The 26,385-nt window shown below is 41.1% G+C and overlaps 1 protein-coding gene across 1 annotated transcript in view; it reads right to left on the reverse strand.

Annotated features, from left to right (window-relative positions):
• The window catches only part of LOC129697005 (signal-induced proliferation-associated 1-like protein 2), a 437,405-nt gene that overhangs the window by 14,739 nt on the left and 396,281 nt on the right, over positions 1–26,385 (reverse strand). The window contains exons 20-21 of the mRNA XM_055635187.1: positions 26,138–26,269; positions 9,312–9,435 (exon numbers count right to left, since the gene is read on the reverse strand). Coding sequence (XP_055491162.1) covers positions 9,312–9,435; positions 26,138–26,269 — 256 coding nt within the window. The remainder of the gene's footprint in view (positions 1–9,311; positions 9,436–26,137; positions 26,270–26,385) is intronic.

The raw sequence follows: 26,385 nt of genomic DNA on the forward strand, positions 1-26,385 counted from the left end.
TGACCCTTGGATTATCTTTGATCCGACTTTACTGGCTTTATCTTGCACTAAACGTTATCATGTATCTGTACACTGGGAATGGCTCAATTGTAATCATGTATTGTCTTTCCGCTAACTGGTTAGCATGCAACAAAAACTTTTCACTGTACATCAGTACACATGACAATGAACAAAAACTGAACTCAAACTTTATGTAGCATTGCATCTAGATACCATTCAAGCTTCAGAAGATAGGTGGCAGATGACATTCATGTCACAAAGGTGGTGGATAAATAACTAAACATTATAGTGGGGTGGGGTTAGTGATGCTAACTATATGTGATTGGTTAACATGCATAATCAATCTACAACTAATTCCAACAAACAGCTGAACCTCCTTCACCAGCATCATCATGGACAACTGTCAACATCGTGCAACTCACCACTGACTAGAGTAATCAGATCAGTGACATCAAAGAGAACTAGCTAGCTAGAGCTAGGGTACCTTGGAATAAGTATCTTCAGGTCACAGGTATCCTGACCCGAGTCATAATACTGTGAATGCATACATAACTTTACAAATGTACTACAGCAGTTCATGGAGAAAACTCACCAACTCCCTAGACTAACATCATGGAAATGTGCTTCTCATCTGATTAATCATCAAAGGTTACAGAGATAGGTTGAATGTTAGGTCTTTATTCTCTGGAGCGCAGGAGGTTAAGGGGGGACTTGATAGAGGTCTTTAAAATGATGAGAGGGATAGACAGAGTTGATATGGACAAGCTTTTCCCTTTGAGAATAGGGAAGATTCAAACAAGAGGACATGACTTCAGAATTAAGGGACAGAAGTTTAGGGGTAACATGAGGGGGAACTTCTTTACTCAGAGAGTGGTAGCGGTGTGGAATGAGCTTCCAGTGGAAGTGGTGGCGGCAGGTTCGTTGGTATCATTTAAAAATAAATTGGATAGGCATATGGATGAGAAGAGAATGGAGGGTTATGGTATGAGTGCAGGCAGGTGGGACTAAGGGAAAAAAGTTGTTCGGCACGGACTTGTAGGGCCGAGATGGCCTGTTTCTGTGCTGTAATTGTTATATGGTTATAAAGGTACAGGCTAGTTTCCAAATAATCAAGATCTGATTAGCTTTACACTCTTTTACCTCTTCTACCCCATGTGATACAGTTGTTAAATTCATAAACCACAGTTACCGGTGAGGCCACATTAGGAATATTGTGTCAGTTTTGGTCACCCTCCTATGGATGCTGCAAAGCTGGAAAGAGTGCAGAGAAGATTTACGAGGATGTTGCCAGGATTTGAGGGCCTGAACTATAGAAAAACGTGAAAGCTAGGGCTTTATTTCTTGGAACGTTGGAGGATGAAGAGTGATCTTATAGAGGTGTATAAGATCATGAGGGGAATAGATAGGGTGAATACAAAGTTTTTGGCCTAGAGTAGGTGAATCAAGAACCAGAGGACATAAGTTTAAAGTGAGAGGGGAAAGATTTAATAGAACCTGAGGAGCAACGTTTTCTACACAGATATATGGAATGAGGTACCAGAGGAGGTAGTTGAGGCAGATCCAATATACCATTTAAAATACATTTTGATAGATATATGGATATGAATGGTTTAGAGAAATAAGGACCAAGTAAGACCAATGTAGATGGCGCATTTTAGTCGGCTTGAGCAAGTTGGGCTGAAGGGCCTGTTTCCCTGCTGTATTTATTAAGTCAAATAATAATATATGACACTCTTAATGTCTCAAGTAACTCAAATAACTTTTGATCCATGGCTATTCTTATAGAGCAGACTTTGAAGGAATAGTCAAGTAATTCTATTATCTTGAATGAATGCATATGATTTTAAACTATTTTAGTAAAAATCTTGCCTTATTATCTACAAGAAGATGGCAGTACCAAGCTTTCCTACAGGAGTAGAAATATTTCTAGGATCTAGGCCAGATGATTTTCATGGCAGGTCAACTAGCAATGGCATAAATTAATTCTTGATGTTGAGATTATCATGACGAAATACCCTAAATACACAGGTGAGTGGAACTCATCTTACTTGATATGGCATAGCTGAACCGCTTGTTTTGATTGGTAGTGAAATTCCCAAGGCTGTCCTTGTACCAGTAACACCATTTTTCATTGACAGTTGACCGAGTTGTGAAGGTGTCTTGATTTTCCTTTGTGCTACACTGGACGCCAAAAAGTGTTGTTCAATCATATTAGCAAAATGTTTCTATTTTGCCAAGTTCCTTTATATTCATATTATCATATTCTCATGATTAAAAGTGACTGAAGATTATGTTCAAGGTAATAAAACCAAGAAAGAAACATGGACTTAATGATTAAAAATCCTTAGACTATCATTCTTACAAAAAACAAGGTAAATGAGCTGCTTCCTCTTGTCCCAGGAATAATTTGCAAGGTCTAAATATTAAAATAAACAGCGGTCCTAGTAATAACACAATGCTCAAGGCAAACTTTGTTCTCAAATCTTGCTGAATATTGAGCACTGAACAATCCATTTAGAATGAATATAAAAGATAAAGTTTTTTATAAAAACACAGGTTACAAATCGAGAGTTTTTATTTTTCAAAGGAGTCAAAGCAATTACTTAAGCATGCTTTGAATATACATCGTTCTCATGACTGATTATCCAAATACAATTATGATTTTTTTCTTTGGAAAGGCCAACTTTGAGGAAAAGGACAGATGCAGATGCTGTGATCTTAAGCAAAAAACAACCAGTGGAGGAATTCAGCAGGGCCAGGCAGCATCAGGAGAAGCAAATGGACAGACATTCATAGTTGGGACTCTTCTTCAGACCATGTATGAAAAAGGGTTGCAATCCAAAAATGTTGTCCATTTGGGATAGGATGCCAGGAGGCATCCAAAATCAGTAAAGTTCTCTTTATTGTTAACTACCAAGGAAAAAGCAACCCTACAGAACGATTGTGTTCTTTTTCAACTCAACAATCAGCCAAATCAGCCTGATTTGTTAGATTACCAGGCCTGGTCAGTGACCACCAAAAACCATACTAGCATTGTCCAAACTAAACTAATATTGTCTGTTCTTTTATGATTCTTGCAACCAATAGAGTGGTTGTGTGTCTATCTGTCAGGCTTAGATTTGAACGAAAGCGTCTGTTTTTAGTTCATTTCATTCCTCAATTTTAAAGGTAGAAATATTCATAATCCTGCATCCTATTTTGTGTCAGTAGCATTCTTTTAAAATCTGGAAACATTGTTATTTTAGACAGCCCAAATCCAATCAGAATGAAGTGGTTTGCTGTGGGTTTAGACAAGGTTCCACGTGGTAAGCTATTCTGGAAGGTTAGAGCGCATGGGATCCTCAGAGAGATAGCTGATTGGATAGAAAATTGGCGCCATGGAAGGAAGCAGAGGGTGATGTTTTTCGGTCTGGAGGCCTGTGACTGGTGGTGTGCCTCAGTGTTTGGTGCTGAGCCCATTGCTGTTTGTCATCGATATCAATGATTTGGATAAGAACATACATGGCATGATTAGCATGTTTGCAGATGACACAAAAGTGGGTGGTATTGTAGATAGTGATGACGTGTTATTTTTCAACTCTCAACAACCAGCCTGATTTTGTTAGATTACCAGGCCTGGTCAGTGACCACCAAGAACCATAACTAGCATGGTTGAACAGTGAAGATGGTTGTCAAAAATTGCAGCAGCATCTTGAACGGTTAGCCAGGTGGGCTGAGGAATGGTTTATGGAATCTAATAGAGAGAAATGTGAGGTATTGCATTTTGGGAAGTCCAACTTGGCCAGGATCTACACAATGAAAGGTAGGGTGAGTGTTTGGGAGTGTTGTAGAGCAAAGAGATCTAGTATTGCGGGCACATAGTTCTTTGAAGGTGGTGTCGCAGGTAGATAGGGTGGTCATCATGTATTAAGTATAGATATTGGTCTAATATTAGACATTGGTGAAATTAAGAATACTGTGTCAGTTTTGGGCACCATGTTATAGGAAAGAGGTTGTTAAGCTAGAAAGGGTGCAGAGAAGATTTATGAGGATGTTGCCAGGTCTCAAGGACCTGAGCTTTAGGGAGTGGTTGAACAGGCTAGGACTATATTCCTTAGAGCGCAGGGGAATGAGGGGTGATCTTATAGAGGTGTACTAAATTGTGAGAGGAATAGATTGGGTAAACGTACAGTCTTTTGCCCAGAATAGGGGAATCAAGAACCAGAGGACATAGGTTAAGGTAAGGGGGGAAAGATTTAATAGGAACCTGAGGGGTAACATTTTTACACAAAGGATGGTGGGTATATGGAACAAGCTGCCAAAGGAGGTAGTTGAGGCAGGTACTATTGCAACGTTTAGGAAATATTTAGGACAATAAACTAAACTGATATTTAGACAGGTACATGGATAGGATAGGTTTAGAATGGCATGGTCCAAATGCAGGCAGGTGGGACTAGTGTAGATGGGACATATTGGTCGGTGTGGGCAAGTTGGGTCGATGGGCCTATTTTCACGCTGTATGACTATGACTGCAACATAAACTTTGTTATTTCCAATGTTTTATAATTATCTCCAATGTTTTACAATTATGCAGGAATAACTGCTGGATCTTGCCAGGACTAAGGGTCTGAGTGTAGCTGGGACATGTTGGCCGGTGTAGGAATGTTGGGCCGAAGGGCCTGTTTCTACTCTGTATCACTTTATGATTCTATCTCTCACGACTCTTCCAATGTGAGTTGATTCACTGGTTTGCAATCGGACGATTGCATCATGCAGTGAACAATGCACCATTATGCTTAATTTGGAACCTGCTCCGTCCCTTTATGGTTGCATTCCCGACAAAATAAATTATGAGGTCAATTGGTGGGTAAATATTATGGGTCAGCAGTGTGCAAATTGGCAGGTGCTTGTAAATATTCTGCCTCCGGTTAGAAAAAAACCGCATGAAATGACCGACCATGTTAAAATATATTTTTGACATTTTAAAGCAATGATGTGTGAAGTGCGACAGACATAAAATGTCACGCGTTTAAATGGGTGTAAAAAGAGCAAGAGAGAGGAATAAAAATAGGAACATAGAAATTGATGGAAGTAAAAAAAGACCAAGGTTCTTCCAGCTCACCTCCTACCAAACTGTGGGTTACTTGGTAGAGTAACAGTGGAGATGTTGACTGATCAAAACAATCAATCTCTTTCAATGGGGTGGAAGATTACAACCTTCACGTGGTCCGCCCTGTTTCGACGCATGCCATCAACCCGGCGTGCACAATCAAATAAGATCAAATAGAACAAGTTGTCCTACAACTTTAGGCTGTGCACGCCATACGCAAGAAGAAGAATCTCTTTCAATTAGTCAGGAACAGACATGAGGAGAGGAAGACCCAAGTAGTGTAAAGTGTGGGAACCAGTAGCCACAGTCTACTGTGGTCCTTCAAGCATTAACAATGTCATGTTTCAAATTATTTGCAGAATAAATCTTATTGTGTTAATTTCCCAGAAAAATCTTTAATTTGCATTGAGAAATCAGTAGTTTCATCATCTCCACGGGCAGTGTGTCCCTCACTCATTCAATCATTAATTATTTGCTGATTTGTCTTAATTCTACCTCCCACTTCAACTGCATTGTGTGTCCTTTTTCTACTGTTCTGGACAAGGGTGAGACTTCTTGCTACGATTGACCATCCACTGTCCCCTTTGAATCTTAATAGCAGCAATTATTGTACCTTTCAATCTCTTTTCCAGTAAAAACACGCCCACTTTACAAAGGCATTCTTCATTGTCCACTGCTACATCTCTCCAGTACAGTACAATGGATCCATGGTGAACTGTACAAAGATCAATAAACGCAGGCCTTTGGGTACATTTACACATTGTTCAAACTGAGATCTGATTTGAAAGGAATATGTGTTTTATTTAAAGGACTTTAGGGGAGCATTCACCAGAATTACACAAAAACCTAAAATAGATCCTAATGAAGTTCAATGCATTACTATAGGTTTTAAATCAAATCTAAATCAATAAACCAATTACTGAATCAAGGTCAAAATAAATTGGCTGAAAAGCTACGAGAGCAACAACGATTATAGAAAACTCAACCTCAAGCTTGTTCAAGTACTACACAAACAAAGGGATCTGTCAATACGTTTCAAAGTTAAAAGCACAACTGTTTGTTACAACTGAGCGATGTAGCATTGTTGCACAAAATCAGCATTGCAACCAGAGTTCAACATGATCTGGCAATGCACTCTTCCTATCTCACTTCAAATGGATCCCTCAATGTTGAGTCAATGTCAAAGAGGTGTCAGATAACTGAAGAATGTCTATTTATGTAGATGAAAAAGTAATCAGAAATTACAAACACGGAAACCTTGATAACCAATAAAAGTCAACCGATAGCTCTCAGTAAAGACGAATATTGAGCAATATATACAGCAAGATTAAACGTATATTGACATGGATAGGGTAGTTAGTCAAAATCGTTTTTACCATGGTAGAGGTCTTAATAACACGAGGGCATAGGTTTAAGGTGATCTGCGGGAGTTTTAAAGGGGATCCAAAGCCTCAGCTGCCAAAGTAGACCGAATCAGATATGTTTGAAGTAGCATTTAGACAGATGCTTAAATAGGCAAGGCAGAGAGGAATTTGGGCCTAAAGTGGGCAAATGGGATTAGAGTGGATCTGCGAAGTAGGTCAGCATTGATGTAGTAGGCCAAAGGAGCTGGTATTGTGCGGTATGATTGTAACGATGAACATATAGTGGGCATTGATGAAGCTTCTGATGAGCATTCTACCATTCCTACAAATGTTGGGATGTCCTGTGTTTTTAAACAGAGAAACTGCACACTCTTTACAATCTGTTAGGAAATGTAACTTTTTTTAAAGTAACAGTACCACTAGGAACATTTGCCCTTGTAGTTTTCAGATGGATACATCTGATCCCTCACAATGTCACCCATACTATTTTGTGACTTTGTACAATAGCATCAGGAGAGGCAAGGCAGTGCCTCAGCATGGGCGGTACAGTGGTACAGCTGATAGAGCTGCTACCTCACAATGCCAGAGATCCGGATTTGATCCTGATCTCGGGTGCTGTCAGTGTTAAGTTTGCACATTCATCCTGTGACCGCATGGGCTTCTTCTGGGTGTCCGGTTTTGTGGATTAATTGGCCTCTGTACACTGCTCCTAATATTTAGAAAGAGGATGAGAGATGTGGGATAACATAATTACGGGTGAGTGGTGGCCGGCATGGACTTGGTGGGCTGAAAGGCCTGTTTCCATGCTATATCTCCAAACCAAACTAAGAAAGAAAAGGACCAGGGTCAAGCTTTGGAACTGAGGGATGTTGAAGCAGGCGCATGTTTGTGGGGAGGGACTGGAGCCACATTGGCAATGATCACTGACATTTTTATTAAATGCATATGTTGGTTATGCATAAACTTAATGATAGCATCAAATATGACCACTACTGGCTGCTTTGCATTCCTAATGTTTTCAGGTTTAAATCTTAAGGTTATACCCTTTTTATTATTCACCTATAGGAGAAATATTTTTCATGAATCTTCAATTTAGCACTTTGCTTGATATTTATCATTGTAATTCCTTATTTTTAGTTTCTCCAATATTAAACTTTGCATTAATAAACATATTTAAAAAATGGATTTCAAATGGAGTAGCGAGAGGGAGGTGGATACCAATGCCTGAATGCTATCCAGTTGCGGAATAGGTTTTACTAAATTATCTTTCTGATCCAAAGATAAAATCCAGATATACAATGACATTACTATCAAAGAATCCCACACCATTAATATCCTGAGTTACGGAAGACCACAGACTGAACTGGAATTGCCATATACACAATTTTGGCTCTGAAGTCAGAGGCTGGAAATTCTGTGGTTACTCATTGCCTGACTCCACAAAGCTTGTTCACCTTTTACAAGGCTCAAGTCAGGAGTATGATGGAATATGTTCCATTGCCTGGTTGAGTGCAGTTTTAACAACACGCAAGAAGTTTTATACCTTAGAGGACATTGCAGCCTGTTTGATAAGCATCCCCCACAACCAGCCACTCCACCACCAACGCACAGTAGCAACATTAGTACCATCTACAGGATGCACTACAGCAACTCACCAAAACTCCTCAGACAACACTTCCAAAACCCACGAACTCTGCAAGCTAGAAGGACAAGGGCAGCAAAATAATGGGAACATCACCACATGGAAGTTGCCCTTCAAGCCACACACCATCCTGAGTAATATATTGTTGTTCCTTCACCATTGCTAGGTAGAAATCCTGGACTCTCTCCCTAACAGCATCGTGGGTAGCCCACAACTCAAGGACTGGAGGGATTTAAAGGGCAGCTAATCATCACCACCTTCTCAAGGGCAACCAGGGATGGGAAATTAAATGCTGGCTCAGCCTATGAAGTCACATGTATAAAACATGGGAAGCAAATTGAACGAGTAGACAAAAACGTGTCCACCATATGGCTGGGGACCAATGGAAGCGCGATGGGCAGGGATAGGGTAGAAATGGGATACAGGGTAATGGAACAGGGAGTCCAGTGGGAAGGCAGGAGGGTAAGAGTGAAAAGTGAAGTGGGTTGTTGGATAGGAAAGGGAGAAGAGTGAAGGGGGTATAGAAAATATCTAGTTGGAGATTCAAAGTTGAACACAAAGGAATTCTATAAATCCATCAACTTTGACATACATGTCTGATAATAATTTTGTCCTTGAATGGTACAATAACAGTTAAAAATGAGTAGATTCTGATGTGATGTCATAATCTACAAATATTAAACATTGAAGATATTATCTAATGCAAACTATGTGCTGAACTTGAAACAATTATAAATAAATAAATGTAGTCCATCTTTTGCAATGTGCAGGCACACTTTCTGGGATATATATGTATCTAGCAACAAATATATATAGATTCTTGGCTGACCTTTTCAGAGCCCAGGGTCAGATGTCAAACCAGAAAAGCATCGAAGCCACCCCTTTTGTTTATGAATGAGGCTTGATTCATTCTAATGAGGCCGGCAGCTCTGGCTAACAAACACTGTCACAGGAGTCTAAACTACATTTAAACCATGCAAACAATGAGTTAATAATTTTATTTAATAAACTATGTGTAAGTATACCAATTACTAAGATATAAAATGCATATCATTTTCAAACTTCCTTCCACAGATAATCTGAATGCTCCTTAATTTATATAAATCAATGGAATGAAGATTGTGAAAATACATCAGATCTGTGGCAGTGACTTGGCAGAGCTTCAAGCAAGATTATCGTTGTATCTTATGAAAGGATGACCTCCAGTTATACCTACCCTGTATCATTGGGGTGATCCTTCCTGTCTGCCTGGCCCAAATGCAGAGATAACTCCTCAGCTCCCTCCATGCTTTGTGCTGACTGCATGTCGTTCAGTGTGCAGAAGGAGGCCACCCTCTGATCTGTAGATGAAGGAATAGAAATGGTTAGAGTAAAGCAGTTTCACTTTCAGAGAGAAACAAGAATGTATGGATATAGCAGCTCAGTCAGGCTGGCCACAAAACCATGTAGGCACCTCTCTTCATTCGGTTAATGCCAAAGGCGAGGTAGTGACATTCACAAAGCATTCAATTCAAATCATTCCAAGAACTGAAGGATTTTGTATCAAGGCTATAAGGTAAAGCAGAAGACATCAAAAGTCTCAAAAGCTCATTTGTTTTTTGACAGTCGCATCCAGAGGCTAGCCCCGAGTACACGTGTCCACACACATCAGAGATAACTGACATATCCATTCTGATTAGTTGTTTCTAATTGGAAACGGAGGCTGTTCTTACTTAAGCCTCTAAAACCCAGCAGAATCAGGATAGGCATTTTTAGACAGAACTGCCCTTTTACTTCATCTCACCACATTGTTCAATCATACGAGGGAACTGCAGAACAGGCACCACATTTATGTCACAGCAACTGCAAAATCCCGTCACCTCCACGACACGTGTGAAAGTGAACAGGACTGAGATCTTTGACGGGGTTAAAGGTTGAAACTGTAGTGAAAGCAGCCCTATGCCCTTTCCCATGGCACCCACAGACTCCTGATTACGCACAAGGGAACATTCTTGAATGTATATTCAGAGTACGATGGTACTTCCAATGAAAGGTTCTATAGCTACATAATAAGATGCCCTTGAGGTCACTTCATTATATCTCAAGGTTAATAGGCCCAAGTTGGCTGCAAACAAACTATCTTGAAATTAGAAACAATAAACAGTTGAAAGGTATTGTCACGCAAACCAAAATGAATGGAAACATAGAAAATAGGTGCAGGAGGAGCCCATTTGGCATTTCGAGCCTGCACCGCCATTCATTGTGATCATGGTTGATCACCACATTCAGTAACCCGTGCCTGCATTCTCCCCATATCCCTTGATTCCGCTAGCCCCCTTAGAGCTCTACTAACTCTCTTTTAAATTCATCCAGTGAATTGGCCTCTACTGCCTTCTGTGGCCGAGAATTCTATTAAATTTACAACTGTCTGGGTGAAAAAGTTTCAGTTCATTTCAGTTTTAAATGGCCGCCCCTTTATTCTTAGACTGTGGCCCCTGGTTCTGGACTCCCCCAACATTAGGAAGATTTTTCCTGCATCTAGTTTGTCCTACTCTTTGTTTCCTGTCTGCCACCCAATTCTCTATCCATGTCAATACCCTACCCCCAATACCATGTGCTCTAATTTCCCCCACTAATCTCCCGTGCGGGACCTTATCAAAGGTTTTGTGAAAGTCCAGATACACTACATCCACTGGCTCTCCTTCATCCATTTTACTTGTCATATCCTCAAAAAATTCCAGAAGATTAGTCAAGCAGGATTTCCTTCATAAATCCATGCTGACTTGGACCAATCCTTTTACTGCTATCCAAATGCGCCATTATTACCTTTAATAATCGACTCCAGCATCTTCCCCACCACTCGCTCTTTTCTTGAAAAGTGGGATAACATTAGCTACCCTCCAATCCACAGGAACTGACCCTGAATCTATAGAACATTGGAAAATGATCACCAATGCGTCCACGATTTCTAGAGCCACCTCCTTGAGTACCCTGGGATGCAGACCATCAAGCCCATGGGATTTATCAGCCTTTAGTCTACCCCCAAAACTATTTCTCACCTAATGCAAATTTCTTTCAGTTCCTCTGTCTCCCTAGATCCTCTGTCCTCTAGTACATCTGGGAGATTGGTTCGATCTTCACTAAGGAAGACACAAAGTACCAGTTTAACTCTTCTGCCATTTCCTTGTTCCCCATAATAATTTCACCTGTTCTGCCTTCAAGGGACCCACATTTGTCTTTACTAATCTTTTTCTCTTAACATACCTAAAGAAGCTTTTCCTATCCTTCTTTATATTCTTCGCCAGCTTACCCTCGTACTTAATCTTTTCACCCCTTATTGCCCTTTTTGTTACCTTCTGTGGTCAATAGACAATAGGTGCAGGAGTAGGTCATTCGGCCCTTCGAGCCAGCATCGCCATTCACTGTGATCATGGCTGATCATCCACAATCCTGCCCTCTCCCCATATCCATTAACTCCATTATCTTTAAGAGCTCTATCTAACTCTCTCTTGAAAGCATCCAGAGAATTGGCCTCCACTGCCTTCTGAGCCAGAGAATTCCACAGATCTGGGTGAGCTCTCTGGGTGAAAACGTTTTTCCTCATCTCCGCTCTAAATGGCCTACCCCTTATTCTTAAACTGTAGCCCCTGGTTCTGGACTCCCCCAACATTGGAAACATGTTTCCCGCCTCTAGTGTGTCCAATCCCTTAATAATCTTATATGTTTCAATAAGACTCCCTCCCATCCTTTCTAAATTCCAGTGGTTACATTCTTTCAACGTATGACAGTCCCGCCATCCCGGGAAGTAACCTCGCGAACCTACGCTGCACTCCCTCAATAACACGAATGTCCTTCCTCAAATTTGGAGACCAAAACTGCACACAATACTCCAGGTGTTGTTCACTAGGGCCCTGTACAACTGTAGAAGGACCTCTTTGCTCCTATACTGAACTCCTCATGTTATGAAGGCCAACATGCCATTAGCTTTCTTCATTGCCTGCTGTACTTGCATGCTTACTTTCAGTGACTGATGAACAAGGACACCCAGAACACATTGTACTTCCCCTTTTCCTAACAAGCCACCATTCAGTTAATAATCTGCCTTTCTGTTCTTGCCACCAAAATGGATAACCTCACATTTATCCACATTAAACTGCATCTGCCATGCATTTTCCCACTCATCCAATTTGTCCGTCACCCTGCATGCTCATAGCATCCTCTTCACAGTTCACACTGCCGCCCTGATTTGTGTCGTCTGCAAATTTGCTAATGTTACTCTTAATCACTTCATCTAAATCATTGATGTATATTGTAAATAGCTGCAGTCCCAGCACCGTGTCTTGCGGTACCCCACTAATCACTGCCTGCCATTGTGAAAGGGACCCGTTAATCCCTACTCTTTGTTTCCTGTCTGCCAACCAATTTTCTATCCATTTCAGTACCTTACACATTTTACTTGTCGCATCCTCAAAAAATTCCCGAAGATTAGTCAAGCAGGATTCCCCCATCATAAATCCATGCTGACTTGGACCAATCCTTTTACTGCTATCCAAATGCGCCATTTAACAATCGACTTCAGCATCTTCTTCACCACCGATGTCAGGCTAACTGGTCTATAATTCCCCATTTCCTCTCTCGCTCTTTTCTTGAAAAGTGGGATAACATTAGCTACCCTCCAATACTCTTTGCTATGTTATACACGTTTTCTTTTAGTTTTATTCCATTCCTAACTTCTCTTGTCAGTAACGGTTGCCTCCTACTCCCCTGAAAATCTTTCTTCCTCTTTGGAATGAAATAATCCTGCATCTTCTGGATTATGCTCAGAAATTCTGCCATTGTTGCTCCACCGTCATTCCTGCTAGGATCCTTTTCCAGTCGACCTTGGCCAGCTCCTCTCTCATGCCTTCATCATCCCCTTTGTTCAGCTGCAACACTGACACTTCTGATTTAACCTTCTCTCTCTCAAACTGCAAATCAAATCATTCAGCAATTTAGCCCAAAGCAAACTATCAAAATTCACCTCAATATGAATCGACCAGAATTCTTCTACTGGCTCTGACAATTGTGGCTCATATGATAAATTTGTATTTGTGTTTTTAACCTCTTACATGCTTATCACTGATGATGAAATTCCTTCCCTGTCTCCACACACCTCCTGCAGTCTCTCTCCGAATTCCTGCTCACGCTCCTGCAGTCTCCTCACGGATTTCATACTCACACCTCTAGGGTCTCACTCTTCCCACGTTTCCTCCTACAGTTTCTCCACCTCCTCCTCCGTCTTCACACTGACATCCCACTCTCCCTCTCGTCACCTCACAGCTAGTGTTGTCAAGGACCTGCTGATGCTGTTCCCACATTCTGCTCAGACCTTGCATGCTCCTTTCTTCAGTCCTTCACTCCCCCCAAAGCTGCCTCCTACAGACCTCAGGCACCTGAGCTCCATCTTAAGCATCCACCGGAACTTCACATAGCACAAACTTTTATCCAAAATTATACATTCTGCATCTTGCCCTGCATCAGCTACACTCACCCGTCACTACTGCTCTGAATAGCGTCAGAATCATTAGAACAGTACAGCACAGAAATACGCCCTTCGACCCACCTTGTCCATGCCGACTAAGTTGGCATTTTGGCTAGTGTCATTTGGCTGTACTTGTCCTGTGTTCTTCCAAACACTTCCTATTCATAGTTTTTTCCAAATATCAGTTATTGTTCCAATTATTGTAGATAAATTGCGCACCACACATCCTTGGAGCCACATCAGTTAATTCACTTTAGTTTTATTGGTTGAGGGAGCAATATTCCTCAGGACTCAGAACTTCTCACTTCTTTGAATTGTGCATCTTTCACATTCACCTGAAAGTGATAAATGTAATGGCTCATCTCCCCCTGCTCCGTCCTGCTCTGAAACATCCAGGACAAGGGGCCACAGCTTAAGGGTAAGGGGGAAATCCTTTAAAACCGAGATGAGGAGAACTTTTTTCACACAGAGAGTGGTGAATCTCTGGAACTCTCTGCCACAGAGGGTAGTTGAGGCCAGTTCATTGGCTATATTTAAGAGGGAGATAGATGTGGTCCTTGTGGCTAAGGGGATCAGAGGGTATGGAGAGAAGGTAGGTACGGGATACTGAGTTGGATGATCAACCATGATCATATTGAATGGCGGTGCAGGCTCAAAGGGCCGAATGGCCTACTCCTGCACCTAATTTCTATGTTTCTGTTTCTATCAACCAGTTGAGCCTTGAACCTGAGATCTCTCATTGGGTCCATGTCTAAAGCTTTGATCCATAAGGCTGTTATGTTGAATATGGAGTCATAAAGCAGCACTGCTGGCCTACATTGATTACACAAAATTCAGTCCTTTTTTAATTAATGGACTCACAGATCCCTCCGTACCACCAACTCCTGCACTTTAGTCTGTACAGATACAGTGCCTTTGGCCCACCGAGTCTGCGCCGACTAGTGTTCACCCCGTACACTAACACTATCCTACACACTCGGGACAAATTGGTATGGGAGGAAACCAGAGCACCTACATGCACTCGGGACAAATTACAATTTACAACCCTGGTCTCTGGTGCTGTAATGCAACAATGCTGCCACTTGTCCAAGTCCATCCAGTCTTGACCCAACATGCATTTTGACTCCTGCAGTTGTTTTTTCTTTCACCTCCCTACTCCAGTTTCCCTGGCCACACCTCACTGCCATCAATAGATTATCAATATTCTCTTTGATGTGTCTGCTCACTATCTTATCTATTGTTTTCATCTTGGTTTCATCCACCCCTGGGTACCCCCACTCCTCCAAACTAGTGCAGCAAATATGCCAAATATGTGATTTTCTTTTTCAAATGGCAGTAAATGGGCAATGGCTCTGTCATAGTGGAAGCCTGTAGATCAATTGGAATTAGATAGCCATCTTTTTATATCACACAGTAAAAGATTATATATTCAAAGTCAATTGTGGATTAGTGCATGGTAAACAAAAACCCATTTGACCCCAAAACATCCAACAAATACAAAAGCATTTTGATATTTATGCATAAATATAATTCCTCCATTGATTGACAGGAACAGATTACTACAGGACGTTTTGTCGAAAAAATATGGGGACTTCTTCAGAGAAATATAACAAATGTGGAGGGGCTCTAGAATCAACACACAACTTATGTGCTGCACTAGATGGAATTTGCTAAATTTATCCAGAATTATTTTTGTTTACAACAGGATTTGATTTCCAGGCTCATCATTGCCTTTGATACTGTAAGGGAAAGAGAATATACAGCAAAGTGATTGAACAATAACATGAAAATATAGCTTCATGAATGGAATACCAGATGGGTCAAAAGTCATATCCTGGGAAACCATGTTTGACAATGGAATGTGAGCAGCTTATTCAGAGTTAAATAGGGATTACAATAGATTATTTTTGACACAACATGATGGAACTAAAACAAATGAAGTAACTAGTTGTCAAATCAACAAAAGGCAGCCATCACTTTATCAATACAACAACTCCATCAGACATATGCATCTAGTGTTGCCAACTTTCCCACTCCCAAATAAGGGACAAAAGGTCAAAATAATTCTCTACGGCAATTCGTTGACCCACAGGAGTTCCCACTGTTAAATAAACTAGTTTAAAAGTTAGTTTGCTAGCTAAAGGTTATTTTCGATATTTGAGCAAAGTGGATTGTTTTACACAGAATCTGATTTGCTTTGATATTCAGTAAAAGCTTAAAATCCCTCCAAACTACATAGTTAATATATTCATCCATGACGTCAATACAATTTAATAACTAATACTTAATTTGAGCAATTTGAAAATAGGAGCAGGAGTAGGCCATTCGGCCCTTCAAGCCTGCACCCCCATTCAATATGATCATGGCTGATCATCCAACTCAGTATCCTGTACCTGCCTACTCTCTATACCCCCTGATCCCTTTAGCCACAAGGGCCACATCTAACTCCCTCTTAAATATAGCCAATGAACTGGCCTCAACTACCTTCTGTGGCGGAGAATTCCAGAGATTCACCACTCTCTGTGTGAATAATGTTTTTCTCATACAGTCCTAAAAGATTTCCCCCTTATCCTTAAACTGTGACCCCTTGTTCTGGACTTCCCCAACATCGGGAACAATCTTCCTGCATCTAGCCTGTCCAACCCCTTAAGAATTTTGTATGTTTGTATAAGACCCCCCCTCAATCTTATAAATTCTTGTGAGTACAAGCTGAGTCTTCCAGTCTTTCCTCATATGAAAGTCCTGACATCCCAGGAATCAGTCTGGTGAACCTTCTCTGTACTCCCTCTATGGCAAGAATGTCTTTCCTCAGATTAGGAGACCAAAACTGTACGCAATACTCCAGGTGTGGCCTCACCAAGACCCTGTACAACTGCAGTAGAATCTCCCTGCTCCTATACTCAAATCCTTTTGCTATGAATGCTAACATACCATTCGCTTTCTTCACTGCCTGCTGCACCTGCATGCCTACTTTCAATGAATGGTGTACCATGACACCCAGGTCTCGCTGCATCTCCCCTTTTCCTAATCGGCCACCATTGAGATAATAGTCTACTTTCCTATTTTTGCCATCAAAGTGGATAACCTCACATTTATCCACATTATACTGCATCTGCCATAGATTTGCCCACTCACCCAGCCTATCCAAGTCACCGTGCAGCCTCCTAGCATCCTCCTCACAGCTAACAATGCCCCCCAGCTTCGTGTCATCCGCAAACTTGGAGGTTGCATTCAATTCCCTCGTCCAAATCATTAATACATTATGTAAATAGCTGGGGTCCCAGCACTGAGCCTTGCGATACCCCACTAGTCACTGCCTGCCATTGTGAAAAGGACCCGTTTACTCCTACTCTTTGCTTCCTGTCTGCCAGCCATTCTCTATCCACATCAATACTGAACCCCCAATGCTGTGTGCTTTAAGTTTGTATACTAATCTCTTATGTGGGACCTTATCGAAAGCCTTCTGAAAGTCCAGATATAACACATCCACTGGTTCTCCCTTATCCACTCTACTAGTTACATCCTCGAAAAATTCTATAAGATTCGTCAGACATAATTTACCTTTCATAAATCCATGCTGACTTTGTCCAATGATTTCACCACTCCAATGATTTCACCGAGACAACACAATCGCTCAAAAAGGCATCACACTGTGGGCCTTAGAGTGAGTCACTGAGCAGCTGAAATATAGCTTATTATTTATGCTGAACCTGTCCAAGTTTCTTCTTCGGCCTCCCAGCTTTAAGTTTTATTATGTAAGCAACTACGCAGATCGGGTTGTCCAGTACAGGAATGATATGGAGATTTTAGAGAGGGGACAGAAGAGGTTTACCAAAAGATGCTCGGATTGGAAGGTATTAGCTATAAGGTGAGGTCGGAATCACTTGGATTGTTTTCTCGGGAGTTTCAGAGGTTGAGAGACCTGTTAGAAGTACATAAAATGATGAGAGACACATATAGTGTAGATAGTCATAGATGGTGTAGATAGTCATAAATGGTGTAGATGGTCAGAACCTGGGTGGAAATGTCAAAAACTAGAGTACATAGCTTTAAGGTGGGAGGAGCAAAGTTTAAAGGAGATGTGCGGGACATGTTTTTTTTAAACCCATGGATGGTGGTGGTGCTGAAACACACTGGAGGAGGTGGCGGTGGAGGCAGATATGGCAGTGGTGTTTAAGAGGCTTTGGATAGGTACATGGATAAGCAGGGATATTGCTCACATGTGGGCAGAAGAAATGAGGTCATGAGATATCATGACCCTATACTTCCAAGTTTAAAATGAGGTGATTTCCTTGAAACATGCAAAGTTCTCAATGCTTGACAAGGCAGAATCAGTGAAGATATTTCCCTGGATCCAGATTCTCTAGAACTAGGGATCACACTCTCAAAATATGACTTCAGGATGGAGATAAGAAGAAACGTTTCCATACAGATGGGGGTTTAACCAATGATCTCTGATCTGTGGCACACCACAATTGTAGAAAACCATCAAAGCTTTCAGACTGAATAATGTCAAATCCCACTCCTATCAACCTCATTGGAGACTTTTGAAATGTCTTTAATCAACTTTATCGGACTTCAATGTTACAAATTTGCTCTAAATATTGTACCCTTTATCTTTGCACTGTGGACGGCTTGATTGTATTCGTGCACAGTCTTTTACAGTACACAAATAAAAACCTTTCACTGTATCTCAGTATATGTGACAATAAGAAACTAAACTAAATTACAGTAACATCACTTGGTTGAGATCATAAACTGAAGCTTTAACCCATTTGATGGATGCAAGATCCCACTGCAATTTTAAAGAGGAGGGGAGTTCCTGTACAGCAATTAATTCTCATTTAATGCAATTAAAATACAGATAAACTGTTAATCGTCTCAATTGATCGTGGAACCTTTGTCTATAAATTGGCTGCCACTGTTGCCTACTAACAACAGTGACCACATGTCAAAAGTAGTTCATTGATTGTGATTTGATCTGGGATGGTCTTAGGGCATGAAAGGTGCCATGAAAATGGACATTTGTCTGACCAGAGAGAGAGAGAGAACTATTTTATCTATCAGATTGAAAAGACAAGGTGAAGTAGGGACAGGGTTTCTGGAGGGGCTGATGCTATTTTTATGTAAAAGGCAAAAACATCTATCTCTCATTGGCTTTTACAAATCAGTGTCATGCCTTCTGATACCAGGCCGTGACATACCCAGACTGCTCAGTGTCTTTAAAATTCCCAAAATATGCCACCAAAACTCTACAGGAATATGTTAGGGCGCATTTTTCCGAGCAGGTGTGATTACACACACCCACACACTTCCAATATCAGAGGTTTATAATTATAGAGATATGGATAATTATATGCAACTCCAGTCATATTCACGTATATATATATATATGGTATAATAATATATGGTTTAAATCGACTGCAGCACAGAATTAGGCTCCCCATAGAATATTATGAGCATTGAGCACTAGATGGCGCTTACTTTTTCAATCTAATTTTCTAATTAGCTTAATTAATTAATGTGCAACTTTTGGCATTGACGAGTTATGAATTTCACCTCATTGATATTCTATCTAAATCTGTGCCAAATTTCAAGTAGATACCAGACATGGGTCACAAGGGCAGTGGAGGCCAAGAGAGAGCAGTGGAGGCCAAGACACTGGATGGATTTTAGAGAGAGTTTGATAGAGCTCTAGGGGCTAGTGGAGTCAAGGGGTATGGGGAGAAGGCAGGCACGGGTTATTGATAGGGGGCGATCAGCCATGATCACAATGAATGGCGGTGCTGGCTCGAAGTGCCGAATGGCCTCCTCCTGCACCTATTTTCTATGTTTCTATGAAAGTTACAATGCTCGGCCCACAGCCTATATATTTCTGATTTCCAGTAACTGCAGTGTTTTCTGCCATACAGCCCCAATTTTGTTTTCTTCCTCTGTTCTCTTCACTTCCTTCGATTTACACCTCTATACAGATCATCTGTGATTAACAAGCCTTCATCACCCTCTCTCAGCCAGCATCACACCGCTACTGGAATCATTCAATCTCACCTGGTCTCAACCACATCTGACATTTCCATTATACTATCTACCCTCCCCCGCTCTGCATCTTTAAATATGTTTAATTTCCAACTTTTCTTACTTCTGATGAAAAATCATAAATGTGAAACATCGTCTTTGTTTTTCCTTCCATTTACATGACCACTACGTTCCAGCAGTTATTATTGATTATTTTCTGAATCTGCAGCTTTTATTTTGGTTTAAAGAGTTATGACTGAGTTTTTATTGCTTCAAAAAGAGTTATGACTGAGTTCACAGGATACAGCCGAGGATTTGGTATCTGCACAGTCGTAGAACTGGCAGAACTTCCAAGCAAGTTATTCTTGGGATGCTAAAACACTGACAATGTGGAACATTTCCCAGACAAGTTAATTGGCTCAAGTCCAGTTACTCCTCCCTCGGTCTACTTGCAAAATTATGCAGTCTCTTGACAACGATGTTCCCTGTGCTTACCAATAATTACCAAGGCAATGCCAGGACAGCTTCAGATCATGTTGATGTCAGCTCAAACAGAAACATGAAAGCGACATTTCAGAAATGATGTGATGGTGACCACCCTTGAAATCAACGCAGCATGTAACCACTTTGTAGGCACTAATCCTATATCTCTGCCCAAACCAGAATATAGTTTTGGTCTTGCCACCTGTGGACATGGAATGGTTCTTAATTAGGGGAATTGTAAATGAGGTTATTAACCACTTCAGCGCATCCTAGGTGATACTCAGTCGTTGGTTTGTCCAAATTCTTCAAATGGATCCTTTGCCGCTTCAACTGAAGTACAAAATCCATCTGAGAATTTGCTTAAGTGTGGAACTGCAATGGTAATGATGATTCAGGACCATAAGATTAATAGATGAAATACACGTGCACAGGTTGCCTGATAAATGGAGTTAGGTGCACTGAGAGAATCAAAGATCCTACAGTGGAGCAAGATAGACCACTCCTTCTAAATGCAATGGGCTGACATGTAGTACGCAACGGAGCGGAACGTGGACCTTTTTTTCCATTCATTTCAGTAACCCAACCCGACCCAACCCAACCCGACTTGCAGTGTAATCGACGTTGCAGGGGAACAGTTTGTGTTAATAAATTATAATTCTGAAAATGAGAAGATTTTTACCGAAGAACTTATATTTTTACGAGGATTTTTCTGTAACCGGCTTCCATCTCCGCACTGTTATCTTTGCTCCGCTATGGGATCTTTGGTGCGGGAATGGAAGCGGTTACGGAAATGGGGCTGAAAATTACCCATGAATCTGCCCATGACCGTACTACGTATTTTTCGTCGAGTGATCTATCTTGCTTGTTATAGGATCTTTGGAGAGAATTGGCTAGTTATATCCTTGAGGCTGTACACATGGAAAGGCTTTCCTCTCAAATAGCAACACCTGATCAGATTCCATTAGTTAGACCACAAGGGGACCAGACTTGCAGAATTACAGTAGCATGTCTAGGTTTTGAATCCAGGTGTTAACTGGTAGATGTAGCCAAGTGTCCATCTCGGGACACTATTGGAGGTGGTTACAATGTTGACAGCTGGAGTTGAAACGCTCTGTCATGTGAAGGCTGCTATCTGATTTTATAATGCTATTCCACGGGTAACCTGGCATTGATTAATAGATGCCTATAGTCTCTGTGGTCAGTCTGGGCCAGTCATGAATTGTTTGTGAGAGACAGACAGCTTTGTGGGAAGTATATTTTTTAAACTGATCTATTATGATGTTTACCTGACAACTACCCTCACAGTTCCAAGCTTTTTGATGGTATCAATTTTGCTCATGATTAGTTTTTACGTGCAGATCCAAGGTGGGTACAAATCTATAGGAATGCACTGAAGTTAACTTCAGCTTTTTTTCATTTGTGTGCCATGATACAAGCTGTACTTGATCCTGTACCCGTTCTCTTTCTGTCCCTTACTGACAAACATTGCTTGATATAGTTTCATGGGCGCTTCCCTATTTGAGGTCATGGTGGGCACGTGAGGATTTTGCAGGTTCTGAGATCTGTGTTTGGACAGTCGTTCAGGCAGCGTGGAGTTCTCTGCAGAACTATGGTAGTGTCAGATGGCCGCATAGCCAGACACAATTCCAGTGTCTCCAGGACAGTTCTCATCCCTACATTCTCTGGATTGACCCTCATTGTGTGCATCCCACATTGAATCAAAGTGTTCAACAATCAAAAGACCAGAACTAAAGGCAAGAGCACTTCATGCCGTGCTTGCAGATTTGTGAATGACACCATTGTTTGTCTCTGCCTAGTCCTGCAGCCATGTGAAATCGGTCTGAAAGTCAGGAAACAGTCAAGAATCGCATGACCATAGTTCTGGACTTGTCCTCAGAAGCTGACTTGCAATTTTCATCAGCAGTGTGACTGTTGATGTGCATTGCAGTGCCACTTGAATTGCTGGGCTCAGGCAGAGTTTCTATTACTGGAAGGGGGATGTCCAGCAACTAGACATTTAATAAGTCACAGTTAGGAGCAATAACTGCAGACATGGAAATCTCGCTCTCCAATGAAGCTGGAAAGACAAATGGAGCTCCTTTTCTATTTTGGCCAAGCTTAAAATTCAGATGAAAAAGTGAATTCTTGGCCAAGCAGTTGTGCTTTAGTGTCAGAAGGCTGTTAGTTTAAACACAACCAATACTGTTGCAAGAGCAGAAATTGGGCTACATAATAAAAACCATGATCTTTCGAAAGGTAATGGATGGAAAGTACAGTGCTTTAAAACGTACCGTCACACCTTTTGACCATTTCACCATTGAAAGATCTGGAAGAAGTTGCAATTAAATTAAAAAAAGTAAAAGTAGTGTTAAGAAATAGCAAACCTGCAACCAGTTATTCCATTGCCATGGTCTAAATCTCATTTATTTGCCTGCAAATAGTCAGATATTTTTTACTTTTAAAGTCTATTATAATATTCGCCTGACCATTGACCCTTACAATGCAAAACTTTTTGATAGTACCAATTTTGCTTTTGTGTATTTTTAACAAGCAGATCCAAGGTGGATAGAAATCCACCAAGGCATATCACTGTAAAAGCTGCTCACTTAAGCTTTTCCCCCCAATTGTGTGCAATGAAATAAGCTGCAGCTTGTGACTAATCCATGGCAACAATGAAAGGACAACCCTAGACTGCATGTAGTCAAGCATTATGTGATCTGAATTAGCATTCTGAATATACCCAGTAATACACATGGAAAACAGAAATCATCCACTGCTTTTCATAACCTCTGAACACCTCAAAAGCACTCTGTGGCCAATGAAGACAATTTAAGTACAGCCACTACTGGGTACACCAAGGCCACACAGAGAGCAAAATGATCAAAAGCAGATATCCTATCTTTTAACGATGAGGGAGGGTTGAGGGATAAGCATTGACCAGAAATCTGAGATATCTCCCTGCACTTCCTCGAAAATGGTGTCATGCAATCGTTTATATCCAGCTGAGAGAGCAGTTGGTGTTTTGATTTAACATCTCATCTAAGTGACTGTGCGTTTGACAACACAGTTTACTATTATTCTGCAATGGAGCCTACGTTGGTATTGATTTTTGAGTGCGAGTCTCTCGAGTGGAACGAGTGCCTACAACCTCCTGGCTTCTTGGCAAGATCGCCATTAACAGAAGTAAACCTGACACCATGCATTTCCCACGCCACCACATTTGGAAATATTCTTTCAATCATTTTGCAGCAGCCCCCTTGGAAAGTATTACTGAATTCATATTTTAATGATTAATTTCATTTAAACTAACTATCCTATTTAAGGGTCCTCCTTTCAGAAAGCCCCAATGTATAGCCTCTTCATGAAGTGAGCACGGGAAAATCACTGAACAGTACATAATCAGTGTGCAATGTATAATCACTGCACAGATCAAATCCTTCACTGATCCAACCAGAAACATACTTGACAGATACAGCATTACACTGGATTCTCCAGGAATTTGCAAATTATCTCCTGGGCACCGCTGCAAGCAACCTAGCAAGGAAATCAGGGGGATAATCTTTTTCATCATTTTCTTGAAATATTTTTTCAAATATAAAAATATTGAGGTGGATAAACAATGCATGAGTGTGTGGGGCCTGAGGTTAATGATGATGCCTCCAGGAATACATTAATTCAGAGTTGGCAACTCCACTAAGAAATGATGAAAGAGATGCATTTCTCCAGATGGCTTAACAAACTGATTGCACTATTAGGTGCGAAGCGATGCATTCTGGTGGGAAAGACATGATCTACGAACAAGAGCCTAAAATGGATAAAGGAATAAAAGGATGCAGGTGCATAAAGGAACTCAGTGAGTCAAGCAGCATTGGTGGTGGTGCAGGATGAGTCAATGTTTCCGGTGAGACCCTGCATTAGTGCTGAGAGTGTAGACAGAGGACAGCCAGTACAGGGGACCTGCGCATTACAGCTGTTTGGGGAACGGAAATTCGTTCTTACAGAATTCACAAATAAAATTCACACTCATAAACACAATATTTTTTCTCATACATACAACATGGCTTTGTATTACAGAAAATCGCAAACAGATCGTTTCCAAGGAACAACATCTCCCCATAATACGGGGGTCGCCTGTATATAGAAATAGAGGGAGGGGTAAAATAGGGGCTGGTAGGTGATGAGTGGAACCAAGTGAGGTGTGGAGGGGGGGGGGGGGGGGGGGGAGAGAGAAGGTGGGCTGATGGAACCAGATAAGGGAGGGGGTTAAATTGAGAGACAGAGGCTGATGGGTGATAGGTGGAAATGGATAAAGAAGAACATTGGAGAGATGGGAGGGGAGAGGTAGAGAGAGGTTGGAAGGTGATAAATGGAACCAGATATGAGAGGGATGATGGGCAGCTGTAATCAGATGGTGGAGAGAGGAAATGTGAGAGAGTTTGAGGAAAAATAAATTTATATGGATAGGTTTTGTTGAATAAGGACAAATGAAACCGTGTGGCAGAGTGTAATGGGAGTGGGGGAAGAATGGAAAAGGTGAATGTGAGAGAACTTAGGTGGATTTAGGGGAGTGGGAAAGGAACACAGGGGGTGTGGGTTATCTGAAACTGGAACATTCAATGTTCATACCCTTGGATAGTAGACTACCCAGGCAGAATATGACAGTTTGTTGTTCTAGTGTGCTTATGGTCTCACTGCGGCATTGGAGAAGGCCATGGAGCCAGGTCAGTGTGGGAAACAACCGAAAGCTCAAAATGGCCATTATGGACACAGCACAAATGCTCTGCAACACAGTCGCGAAGTCGACACCACCCTTGAAGAATGGTTCTTCACTTTAGATTATGAATATGGATTGAAGAAATGGAGGCAAGATAGAGTCACAAGAATGCTACTGCGACCTCGACAACAGTTACTGGAAAGGTTTGGACAGATTATGCCTTGCTGTACTCAAAATGTTCACAGATGCTCCGAGAGAGGTCGTTAAGTCAATGAAAAAGGTTTAATTGATAGGGAATATATGGGGAAAATATTTCCACTTCTGACTGGCCATTGAAACATAGAAAATAGGTGCAGGAGTAGGCCATTCGGCCCTTCGAGCCTGCACCGCCATTCAATATGATCATGGCTGATCATCCAACTCAGTATCCTGTACCTGCCTTCTCTCCATACCCCCTGATCCCTTTAGCCACAAGGGCCACATCTAACTCCCTCTTAAATATAGCCAATGAACTGGCCTCAACTACCTTCTGCGGCAGAGAGTTCCAGAGATTCACCACTCTCGGTGTGAAAAATGTTTTTCTCATCTCGGTCCTAAAGGATTTCCCCTTTATCCTTAAGCTGTGACCCCTTGTCCTGGACTTCCCCAACATCGGGAACAATCTTCCTGCATCTAGCCTGTCCAACCCCTTAAGAATTTTGTGAGTTTCTATAAGATCCCCCCTCAATCTTCTAAATTCTAGCGAGTACAAGCCGAGTCTATTAAGACCCATCTTAAATATAAGGTAGCTATCAATAAAATTAAATATAAGCACGAGAAACCTCTTTAGCCAGAGAAAGGTGAGGATAAGAAACTTGCAACCACATGAAAGCATTGTTTATATGGTTATCGGAAACTGGCGATGAGCTTGAATGAAATAAAGATTCTGTTTTCTGTGTAGGAGAAAGACAGCTGGGCTGAAAGATCTGTTCTGTGCAATTGCATCTACATTAGAAAATCCTTCCAATTACTTTGCATTTGAAACCAGTTTGTAACAGTGGTTCCTATGTTCCAAGACAATCCTCCTAATTTAAAAGCTGTGATATGGTAAAAATTTGCAGTAGAAGTAGATTTATGTTTATATTCTTGGAAACAGAATAATTTTTCACAAAACCCAAATGGTGCCTTCTAATCTGATTTTGCATGTTTTCCAAGTGGACGCAACTACTTCTTATACACTACAATTTACGAAGTGGTAAATCTATTTAGGCAACTATGGTAACTACCTAGGGACCAAATTAAAGACCTATCAGATCCACTGATAGGTGCACAAATAACTTTTCTTTCTTACCTTCAAAAGCTCGTGCAGCATCTACAAGGTTTGACCAGTCTAAGCCAGAAGCGGTATCAGGAAGAGGCATCAAGCCAGGATCAGTGAACCTTGATTTATCCACAAGAGATCCATCAGAAAACCAGAACTCAGCTGCAAAGGGAAAGGAGAAAAAATGTGGCACATTATAACACACGTTAACAATTTCTATTCTTAAATTCTCAAAAATCTATGACCACTATGTTCTGCTTTTTGTTTTAGGCATGCGT

This window comes from Leucoraja erinacea, chromosome 5 (genome assembly GCF_028641065.1).
Source record: "Leucoraja erinacea ecotype New England chromosome 5, Leri_hhj_1, whole genome shotgun sequence".
Taxonomy (NCBI): domain Eukaryota; kingdom Metazoa; phylum Chordata; class Chondrichthyes; order Rajiformes; family Rajidae; genus Leucoraja; species Leucoraja erinaceus.